Source organism: Astyanax mexicanus, chromosome 12 (genome assembly GCF_023375975.1).
Source record: "Astyanax mexicanus isolate ESR-SI-001 chromosome 12, AstMex3_surface, whole genome shotgun sequence".
Classification (NCBI taxonomy): Eukaryota; Metazoa; Chordata; class Actinopteri; order Characiformes; family Acestrorhamphidae; genus Astyanax; species Astyanax mexicanus.
Window position 1 is genome coordinate 405,503 of NC_064419.1, and position 11,998 is coordinate 417,500.

General features: G+C 38.5%; 1 protein-coding gene across 1 annotated transcript in view; it reads left to right on the forward strand.

Annotated features, from left to right (window-relative positions):
* The window catches only part of crb2b (crumbs cell polarity complex component 2b), a 31,535-nt gene that overhangs the window by 4,238 nt on the left and 15,299 nt on the right, over positions 1-11,998 (forward strand). Inside the window, exons 2-6 of the mRNA XM_015603846.3 lie at positions 5,990-6,682; positions 8,032-8,227; positions 9,800-9,939; positions 11,119-11,301; positions 11,996-11,998. The exon at positions 11,996-11,998 is cut by the window's right edge and continues 111 nt beyond it. Of these exons, the coding sequence (XP_015459332.3) occupies positions 5,990-6,682; positions 8,032-8,227; positions 9,800-9,939; positions 11,119-11,301; positions 11,996-11,998 (1,215 nt within the window). The remainder of the gene's footprint in view (positions 1-5,989; positions 6,683-8,031; positions 8,228-9,799; positions 9,940-11,118; positions 11,302-11,995) is intronic.

Below are 11,998 nucleotides of genomic sequence, written 5' to 3' on the forward strand. Positions count from 1 at the left end.
AAATGGTTTACACATAGTTTATAAATGGTTGCTAATTCGGTTGTAAATGCCTTAAAAATGATCATTAATAATATTATAACACATAAGTAGAAAGGGCAACAATGACCTGTTGTTTGGCAAATAGTGAACCCACAGCCATCTATACTGTTGTCCTTTCTACGTCATTTACAACTTAATTAGTAACCATTAATAAACTAATTGTAAACCATTTATTAACCCTTTATAAAGGTAGTCTTATTTTAAAGTGGTATTCATAGATTGTGTATTTGGTATCTGCGAGTGTCAGTCCTCGGTGTGGCTCGTGTGATAGTGGGACTTGTAGTACAGGAGCTTTAAAAAATACAACAGTATTTTCTGAAACAATATTTATTCAGAAGTAAAATGAAAGTTTGTAAATGTTAAAAAAAGCAGTGAAGTTTGTTGATGAGGCTAAAAGTTTGGAGTTTGATTATGGGTCAGTATGATGATCAGTGTGTGGGAGTGTGTTACTGTGAGACAGGTCTGCGGGAATGTGATGGGTGGGTGGTGTGGGTGGTGTTGGGTGGTGTTAGTGGTGGTGTTGGGGGATAAGTGTTTGGGGGAATGGTTGCTGGGTGGGCTCCTCCTTAATGAGGCTTTGACCTATTTTCTGCTGGGTGCTGCAGTTCTGGGAAGTGTGTGGAGGGGTGTGTGTGTGTGTTAGGGTATGTGGTGGAGTGTGTGTGTTGGAGTTTGGGGCAGGCGGGCAGCTCTCGCGCCGCGAGGGGGCCATAGTTATGCGTCTCTATGGTAACCAGCAGGACTCTTACCGCGCCGGCTCTTTGTCTTTAGGCTGAATGGCGACTCGAGAGCTTTTCTGAAGAGTTTCTGAGCTCAGAGACGCTGTATTGTGTGTTTGGGCTGAGCAGTGGATCAGTCTGTGTTTTCTTATCTTTAGCTGACGCTCAAAGAAATTATGCATCCGTGTGAAAGAATTAAAATAGTTAAATAATACAATTTACAACTTTCAATTTACAAAATTCTGAATGACTTTAACTGTGTAACATAAGCTCTATCTGGGCAGGATTAGTTTATTTTCGAGCTGCTGCTGATGCTTTAGCATTGCCGAGTAGCATCACAGCGCTAACACTCGGAGAAAAGAGGCGCAGCGACTCGGTTCTGATACATCAGCTCACAGATGCAGCCTTGTGCTGATCCACATCACTCTAGTAGTGATGAATAGGGGAAAGAGAAACAGCATGGGCAACTGTGCTTTCTCAGGGTCCGGCAGCTGATGGCGAGCTGCATGACCGGGATTCGAAACAACGATCTCTCTCAAAGATCATAGTGGCAGCGCTTAAAACTGCGCTGGAACACTCAGTGCCAACAAGATTAATCTTATTCTCATACTGGAGCTTTATTCAGATCAGACATAATAGCCTTACTTAAACTGCTTAAACTATATATCTTTTGATGCAAAGTATTATAAATAAGCACTGATATTTTTAGTTCCGAGACATTTCTTTCAGTGCCTTTTTTCACAACCAACATTCAATATATATATACATATATATATATGTATATATATATTGATATTTGAAGCCCATTAATAATGTATTAAAAATAAAAACAATACAGTATATCATGAAAATGATATTTTGCACCAAACCCTATTAACCACAGCTGCACCTCACCCTTTTTGCACTTTCTGATTTCTATTAAATCATCTCTATTTGATGAGAAACAGCAGATATAATGTGATCAGTTTCTCTGCTGTGGTTTAGAGGTGTTTCTAACTTTCTATTCCTGTTGTCTCCAGAAGTTTCTCAGAATCTCCCCTCCCCCCGGTCTGAGGCAGGCGGTACCAGCTCCTCGCTGGCTGTGATAAATCACCCTGCACACTCATCCCCTCACTCCACCTCAGACTCTGCTCTACATCTGAACTTCTGGCAGGTTTCATAGAAGAGATGCAGATAAAAGCAGGGGGGAGCGAGAGGATGAGCTAATGCTTTTAGAAGAGGAGGCGGGGTTAATTCTAATAAAGGTTAGGTTTTGGTTCTGTTCTCAGCGCTCAGCTTCAGTGGCTTCATATATAAACTATCCATAAATATCTGAATATATAAAGCTCTGGAAAAATATTGACAGAGCACTTAAAAATGATGAGTTTCTTTGATTTTACCAAATTAAAAACCTCTGGAATATAATCAAGAGGAAGATGGATGATCACAAACCATCAAACCACCAAACTGAACTGCTTGAATTTTTACACCAGGAGTAAAGCAGCATAAAGTTATCCAAAAGCAGTGTGTAAGACTGGTGGAGGAGAACATGATGCCAAGATGCATGAAATTAAAACTGTGATTAAAAACCAGGATTATTCCACCAAATATTGATTATTTCTGAACTCTTAAAACTTTATGAATATGAACTTGTTTTCTTTGCATTATTTGAGGTCTGAAAGATTTAAAGCATCTTTTTTATTATTTTGATATTTCTCATATCTGTAAATAAATGCTCTAAATGAGAATATTTTTATTTGGAGTTTGGGAGAAATGTTGTCTGTAGTTTATAGAATAAAACAACAATGTTCATTTTACTCAAACATAAACCTATAAATAGCAAAATCAGAGAAACTGATTCAGACTCATCACTGATTCAGTTGGAGCATTGCTTAATCCACAGTATCGAATGTGTATAGTTTATTATTCTATAGAAGGAATTATATATCATATACATTTGGTTATCGTAACTTTATTAGGGTATAGAAAACTTTGGCTTTGTTTTAATTAATGACCCTAAAAACACATATTGTTAATCATATTATATTATATGGCATTAGGAATATAGTAAAGATTAGGAAACGGTCAGAACATGAAGCTGCAGAACAACCTCTTCTTATTGATTGGTGATTGATTAAAGCGTTTGTGTTTATAACAGGCTTTTATAAACATTCATTGGCTGACTAATTTCTAAATAAAAGTACAGAGAGAAATCTAAAACACCTATACAAAAATAGTGAAAATCCTCTGGTACCTCTGTTGTTCTGTTTGCTCGGGGAGCGGGTATTCTCCAGGCTGATATGGGAGAGCGGTGTGTGGATGTGAGTTGTGTGTATTGTTGGGTAGAGCACCGGTGTGGTGTGAAGAATGCTGTTAGGAACTGAAAGGCTCTGTATAAAGACGTGCTTTATACTCATGAACAGAGTGTGAGGAGTAGAGAGTGTGTTTGGGTTAGAGTGGAGGTGTTAGAGACGCTCAACACAATAGAACTACAGAAACTGAGACCAAAGTGTTTTATCAAGTGTTAAAAGTAGATTTAAATCATTAGAAATTCATCAGAGTGATCTTTGTTTTCATTTAGTGCGGATAGTTTTAGTTTCACACTGCAGTTTAGTGAGCTGACCTAATAACTTTACTATATCCTGTTGGCACTATTGATGTGGGCTGCATTTCGACTAATATATTAACAATCTAATAAACGAATACTAATATATCAATATACAAATAGCAATATAGGAGTAATAATAATAATAATGCTAATATATCATCTTAAGACCCTGCGTCCTCATATGAGGACATTACATTTCTGCTTCTCTGCAGCATTATACTTAAATGGTTGACCCTTTTACCTCATTTGAAGACACCACCTGTATTATCTAGTGCACACATGACAACATTATAGTTAAGTTATTGAAAACAAGATGGCGGCAATCCCAGTCAAAAGTTTCTACAGCCAGCCCAGAGAGAAACATGGCACAGGTAAAAAATCTCATTGAATTTTACGTTTGAATTTTGGTTATTTACTTTCGTTTTTGGAGTTATTGGGTGACTTCTGATACCAAATGGCAAGGAAACATTTTAAAATGTTAATATTTTGCAAAATGTTTCAAAAACTAAAAATGCACACCAAGCTAAAGTCTGGGTCTCAGGAGGATATTGAGAAATAAAACCAGAGTTATTAACTAATAATTAATAAATATGTGCCGTATAAGAAGTCTCTGGTTATATATCAGTCAGGATGTGACTGTGTGTGTGTGTGTTTTCTGCCCGGACGCTGTGTGTGTGTGCTCTCCTGCTGTACATTTCTCAGAAGTCTAGCTCAGGATCTCAGGATCTGAGGATCTCAGGATGTGAGGACGGGCTGCAGGTCGTGTCCTGGAGGCTTCAGGCATTCCTCTGTGCTCTTCAGGGGGTGGAGATCAGTCTGTTTTGATGCTCCAGCAGGATTTTACCTGGAGAAAAACGAAACTAATGAAAACTGGCATCGACCAAAAGACATGAATCATATATAAGATTCCCCTTTCAGAAAAGACAATTTCCTTCTGTCCTGATTAACCTCACTGTCTGACTGTCTGCCACAAACACACACACACACACACACACACACACACACACACACACAGCGTCTGGGCAGAACACACACAGACACACACACAATCTATCTATAAAGAGAGGAGAATACACACTTAAAGTGAGTCCAGCATGAACAAGTTCATATATGTCTGAGTTTATAAAAGTCTGATCAGTTTTTTACTGAAATATTTACTTATGTCCTCAAAACAGAACTATATCAAATGTTTTCGAACTGCAGACATGATTTTTTGAGTTTTTAACTTCCGTTATAAAATATGACTTTTAAACGTAGCTTTTTAGCTTTTAGCTCCATTCCCTCCATTAATAGAGGACTCACTCTCTCTTTAGAGTTTAATAGTCATTTACTGATATAACAGGGGGACAGGAAGTGGTCAGACTCTACATAAATGGCTCTGGTAAAGCAGGAGATACTTTTTGTGATCTCATTGGCTGTAGGTAGCTGCTGCTCCTGACTCCTAGTCGCTGACTGAGTCAGATATTAGACATGTTGATATTAAATATGTTGATCAGACGGACACAGCTCAGCAAGCGTCTTTCAGTAGTTCAGACTACTGACTGAAAAACTAAAAAAGTGAAAAACTAACCCAAAATCATGTAGTGTGAACCAGGCATGAGTTATAGTTTGAAACTCTTTACTGACAGGTTTTACAGGTTGCAGTCAGAAAATTGTACACTTATTTTACCGTCTTATTCTTGTGTTTTAAACGTCTGTTTGTAAGAATCAGAAGTTGATGCTCCACTGATCCACCTTTACTGCTCTCCTCAGATCAGTGAACCCATTAACTAATGTTACTTAATGCTGATTAGCTGCTTACAGGAGGAGTGTGTGTGTGTGTGTGTGTGTGGAGGATCTGCGGTAATAAAGAAGGTTCTCAGAGCTCATTCAGTTGATGGAGAATCTAGTTGATGTGCTTAAGTTACTACAGTTAATACAGCAGAGCCACCTGCTCGGTTAAGGTAATAGCGATGCTAAAGCCCCTTAACTCTCTGAGATAGTAAACTGTGTTTGGGTGTAAAGGTGGGCGGAGTCACTGCGTAAGTAAATAGAGTATTAATTAAAGAGAGTATTATATAATTAAAGTTGTATTGGTTATACAGTAGATAGCTCTCAATCATGGTTAGAATAGAATTCACCTGTTGAAGGCTCTAAAGCGCTGCCACTATGATTGGGAGAACGCGGGTTTGAATCCCAGTCATGCAGCTTGCCATCAGTTGCCGGAGCCCTGAGAGAGCACAGTTGGCCTTACTGTTTCTCTCTGGGTGGGAACAGTACAGTAGATGGCGCTCTTTCTTTCCCCTATTCATCACTCCTAGGCTGCATCTGTGAGCTGATGTATCAGAACCACCAGAGTTGCTGCGCTCTCCTCAGAGCGTTAGCGCTGTGATGCTACTCGACAAAAAGTTTTTGTTTTAGTTTTTGTTTTTAGAGAGGCGGCTGCAAATATGTGAGATGAACCATTTTCATATTATATGTTGATTACACTAATTAAAGCAAGCAGACAAAGTTTCATACTGTAAAAAAATACTTTTAACAGTTTTTTAAACTTAAAAACAGGTCAATTTGACCCGTAACATAACAGGAGGGTTAAACTGTTGTTTCTCTAAAACTCAAAATCTCGAAAATCTCAAACCTCCTTTATGTTTGTTTTTCTCCGCAGAGGTTTCCTGCACGACAGTGGAAGACAGATGTGCATCTTCACCATGTCAAAACAGTGGAATCTGTATAAACACAGCAGAAGATTATAACTGCCTCTGCCTTATCCACCCGCTGATCTACGTGGGTAAAGACTGTGAGCGGCTGTATGATGCCTGTGCCCACGCCAACTGCTCCACCTGCATCAGCACCCCGGGAACAGCGGAGTTCTCCTGCCGGTGCTCGGAGGGCTCCACCGGTCCAGACTGTTCACCGGAGGTTAATGAGTGTGAGAGTAACCCCTGCACCGGGGTAAAGAGTCACTGTGTGGACGAAGTCTACGGATACTCCTGTTACTGTCCGAGCGGAACCGGCGGAGACGACTGCCTGACGCCGGTCCGGGACTGTTCCAACGACCCGTGCTTCAATAACGCCACCTGCAGGTGGGCACCGTCCGGGTACGAATGCCACTGTGCCCCCGGGTTCCAGGGCAGCCACTGCGAACAGGATATTGATGAGTGTCTGTCTCAGCCCTGTCAGAACGGCGCCATCTGTCTGGATGGTATAGATGTGTACCAGTGCTTCTGTGTTCCCGGGTTTCAGGGGTATCACTGTGAGATAGATATTAACGAATGCGCTTCACGACCCTGCGAGAACAACGGAACCTGTATCAACGGGAAGGATCGATATATCTGTGATTGTTTAGTTGGATTTACAGGTAAGAATGCTGTTTGATTTTTTTATGGAATTATGGAATTTATTGGTTCAACTAAATTGACATTAAATTTACACATTTTAAATGTACATCTTTTATATTACGACTCATCCAAAAATGACTCATCAGTGCCTGAATGTTTTATGCTTCTTTATAAGGCTGCAGCTAGCGATTATTTTAGTAATCGAGTACTCTACTGAAAAACTGATTCAATTAATCGAGTAATCGGATAAAACATAAAAAAGGGGTTTCATAAAATAAGAAATTTCACTTAATAATGAATGACCCATTGGTTTAATTTTTCTATTCACAACATACACAGTAAGTTAAATTATTTCAACTTAGGATTTCTTGTAAGTATTAAATATAGGGCATTAATCAATAAATAATAAAGGCATAAACATTGGCTTTATGTTGCGCATCTTAGATAATACAGTGAGTTCATGGCTGTATATTTTCCGGCCAGAGTAACTGTACTTTAGCTCAGTTAACTTTAACATGTATTTATTTATAAAGTTTACTGATTAAGTTACATAAAGTCTGTTTTATATTATATTGTATAATATATATTATTATACATATATTAATAATGATCATCACTCCACAGCGCTGTTATTCTGTTATTAAGGTACATTAATGTTAATCTCATTGATTTATTATCAGTTAAATTTACCTGCTCACCACTCTAAAAACTTCCGCCTCCTCCACTTCCTGCTTCCTGTTTGTGGGTGACGTAACGCTAAGCGCTGTTTCACATTAAAAGTCCCCGCTAAATTCCGCACTCTGCGTTTTAAAATTAATTAAACGATTCCTTGAGGCACAGAAAATTAATCGATCAATTTTTTTTTTTTATCGAGTAACTCGAATTACTCGATTAATCGTTTCACCCCTACTTCCCCTACCACCCTGTAGCGAGACCTGCTGAATTAGAAGTTCCTAATAGTGTCTCTTAAAATGCGCTTTCTAATCAGGTGCAATTTATGTATGAAAATAGATCAGAAAATAGACAATCAATGTTGTAATACCTTATCATATATAATACCTTATAATACAGTGCACTCTATAGTGCAAAAAATACAGAAACAGGAATTTTAGAAACATACGACAAATTAGTAAGGGTAACACGTAGAAATGAAAACAACAAAATTAAACTTTACAAACCTGTGTTAAATAATTCACCTTTAGAGTCTCTTACATGGTTCAATATGTTTTAATATAGTTAGTTTATTTTAAGCTTGAAATCCTGAGATTACTCAAAAAAAAGGGTAGAATAAAGGAACAAAAGAACAAACCATTGTTTCCCTCCTTTATAAACGGATTATTTACTGATTTTCTCTTGATGTGAACTGCAGGTGTGAACTGTGAGGTGGAGATAGATGAGTGTGAGGCGGCTCCGTGTCAGAATGGTGCTACCTGTCGGGATGGTGTGGGGCTGTATGAGTGTGAATGCTTACCTGGGTTTGATGGAATCGATTGTGAGGTGGACGTTGATGAATGTGCGTCTGATCCGTGTCTCAACAGCGGGGAATGTGTTGATATGATCAACAGGTAAGAACTTCTATTTTACATTTAGTTTATAACTAATATTCTCACTTCAGTTTCTGAATCAGTTTCTCTGATTTTGCTATTTATAGGTTTATGTTTGAGTAAAATGAACATTGTTGTTTTATTCAATAAACTACAGACAACATTTCTCCCAAATTACAAATAAAAATATTCTCATTTAGAGCATTTATTTACAGAAAATGAGAAATGACTGAAATAACAAAAAAGATGCAGAGCTTTCAGACCTCAAATAATACAAAGAAAACAAGTTCATATTCTTAAAGTTTTAAGAGTTCAGAAATAATCAATATTTGGTGGAATAACCCTGGTTGGTTTTTAAACACAGTTTTAATTTCATGCATCTTGGCATCATGTTCTCCTCCTCCACCAGTCTTACACACTGCTTTTGGATAACTTTATGCTGCTTTACTCCTGGTGCAAAAATTCATGCAGTTCAGTTTGGTGGTTTGATGGTTTGTGATCATCCATCTTCCTCTTGATTATATTCCAGAGGTTTTCAATGCACAGTAAGAAATATATAAGATATGTATCTCACCTACTGCAGTGGTTAGAGAATGTATACAATAATATATATATATATATATATACACAAACAATACAAGTTTCGTAATCAAATAGTAAGGATCCTGTTGATTATTACTCCTAAACCTCAGATATGGGGGGATGATGTGATGTGATTGTGACTCACCAGATTAAGGGGGGTATTTAGGAGTTGCTCGTTTGTCTCTCTGATCCTCTTGTTTGTGAGCATGACTCAGATCTGTCTCTCTAATCCGTCTGTCTGCAGATCAGCTGCTTCATTAGTAAAGCCTCTGAACAGAGACGCAATTATACAGTTTACTGGAACTAAAGTAACTAAACTAAACCCTCACAAACTAAACTAAACTAAAGAAAGAGAGGAATTCCTCCTACTGTCCTCAATTATAAACCACAAAACAACAGAGAGTCCAAACACACACCTGTCTAACATCCTTTATAGAGAACTTTTTGGCATCAAATATCGATATTTTTGCTAAAACATGGGAGCTTTAAACTGTTATGCAGCTTGCCATCAGCTGCTGGAGCCCTGAGAGAGCACAGTTGGTCTTGCTCTCTCTCTCTGGGTTGGTACAGTACAGTAGATGGCACTCTCTCTTTCCCCTCATCACTCCTAGGGTGATGTGGATCAGCACAAGGCTGCGTCTGTGAGCTGATGTATCAGAACCGAGTCCATGCGTCTGACTTCACATGTGTCGGAGGAGGCGTGTGCTGGTCTTCTTAACCCTCCTGCTGTTGGAGCATCACTAGTGATAGGGGGAGAAGTCCTAATGAGTGGGTTGGGTTATTGGTCGTAATTGGGGAGAAAATGGGGAAAAAAAACAAATATATATATATATGATATTGTAATATCATCGTTATCATAGACAACATATTATGATAATATCCTATTATGAGATGTTATGTGATTTACAGCCCTATTAATAAAAGTATCTTGGTTGGTATTAAACAGACTTTCCTTTACATGATTCATTTACTAAATAATGACCCTAAAGACTTTTATTTTGTATTCTGCAGTTATGAGTGTGACTGCAGTGGAACTGGGTTTATTGGGGAGATCTGTGAGGAGGATATTCTGGAGTGTGAGTCTGACCCGTGCCAACATGGATCTACCTGCCTGGAGGGAGTTAACCACTACACCTGTCTCTGCTGGCCAGGTAACCTAACGTTACAGAAAACCTGCTGCCTCACGTCCTTCACACACATCCTGTTAGCGGCACTCTGTGGGCGGTGGTGGCTTTTGGATATGGGAATTATAAATACTGTATCGACCAAAATTAAGAAACATAATGTGATATAAATTTTAGTCATATTGTGCAGCACAAATATAATCCAAAAAAACAAACAAAAAAACAACAACTGTGCTCCTTTATTCTCAGTGGATCTGTTTAGAAGCACAATAAGTGCAGAAACAGTTGTTTTCTATAATATTCTAACTTGACTGTATAGATATTGTATAATAATAGTTTACATCAAGAGAAAAAGCAAATTAAAATGGATTAAAACATCATATATTTAGTTTAGTGTCTGAAGTGTTCACTGTGTGTCTCTGGCTGGATCTTATTTGTTACCCAGCGCCGCCTCCTGCTGGAGAAAACATGCAGATACAGATTTATCCAGTGATTTATAACCAGGACACTTATCCTCTGTACGGATTAGTAAAATCACACTCTCCTGACTGCTGATTAAACCATTCATGATGAGACCATCTTTTACATGAACTATATTTAAATGTCTTGAAGAGAAAAATGCACAACACTGCACAGCTGAGACTGCCTCAAAACAAAAACACTTTATTTATCAAATTTTAGGTTAAAAAGTTTATTTCTCACAGTCATACTCAAACGCAGTACAACCAACAGTGAAGAGAAACTGTAACTGCAACTGTAACTTTATATTGGATTTGATTTGACTATTGGATACAACTTTTGTGAGGTTTTTGTGGTTTCTGTCATGAATAGCACTGCTGAAGTAAATTCATGATTAGAATAGCACTGCTGAAGTAAATTCATGATTAGAATAGCACTGCTGAAGTAAATTCATGATTAGAATAGCACTGTTGAAGTAATTTTTTTTTTCATTCTGCCGGTATGTGTTCAATAATTATTGTTAGAAATTGTAGTTTTGTAATTACTCTTTGTTTTTCAAAAGCAAGAAAAAATATATTTAATACAAATTCATTTATTCATTGATTTAAAAAAAGCAGCAAAATGAATTAAATGCATGAAATGAATGAAAAAAAAACCTGTTTGGTTTTTGGCATTTGACTAAAAGTGTTATTTTAGTTTTTTTGGTGATGCGTAGTTTAAGCAGTGTGATTATTCTGTTGTTTTCAGGCTATGAGGGGGTTAATTGTGAGGTGGACGTGGACGAGTGTGAGTCTGAGCCGTGTGAGAATGGTGGGGAGTGTTTTCAGCGCTCAGACCCGATCCACTACGCTATCCTTCCCCAGCTGCACCTGAACTTTACCTACGAACACGCTGCTGGCTTCCTGTGCCGCTGCCTGCCTGGATTTACAGGTGAGATTTACTTAAGCTTTACTACAGACAGCAGATCCCATTTACCTGCCACACCTACCAGCTTTAACCCCGCCTCCCTTACAGTAACCTGTTCAGACAGATCCACACACCTGCTGCAGAAACAGACACTGAGAACATCATATAAGCATATTCAGCAAGTGTTTCAGTGCTCTAAAGTGCTGCCACTCTGATTGCGAGATCGCTGGTTCGAATCCCGGTCATGCAGCTTGCCATCAGCTACCGGAGTCCTGAGAGAGCATAGTTGGCTCTCTCTTGCTCTCTCTGGGTGGGTACAGTACAGTAGATGGAGCTCTCTCTTTCCCCTCATCACTCCTAGGGTGATGTAGATCAGCATAAGGCTGCGTCTGTGAGCTCATGTATCAGAACCGAGTCGCTGTGCTGCTTTCCTCTGAGCGTTAGCGCTGTGATGCTACTCGGCAATGCTAAAGCATCAGCAGCAGCTCAAAAAGAGGCGGAGTCTGACTTCACATGTATCGGAGGAGGCGTGTGCTAGTCTTCTTCACCCTCCTGGTGTTGGAGCATCACTAGTGATGGGCAGATAAATTTGGGAAAAAAATGTGAGAAAATTTGAAATAAATCAAATACTTAAGTGAAAATAAAGTTTTATTGATTGATTGATTGATTGATTGATTGATTAAGTGATCAGTAATGATCTATGTTGTGTTTTTTTCAGGAG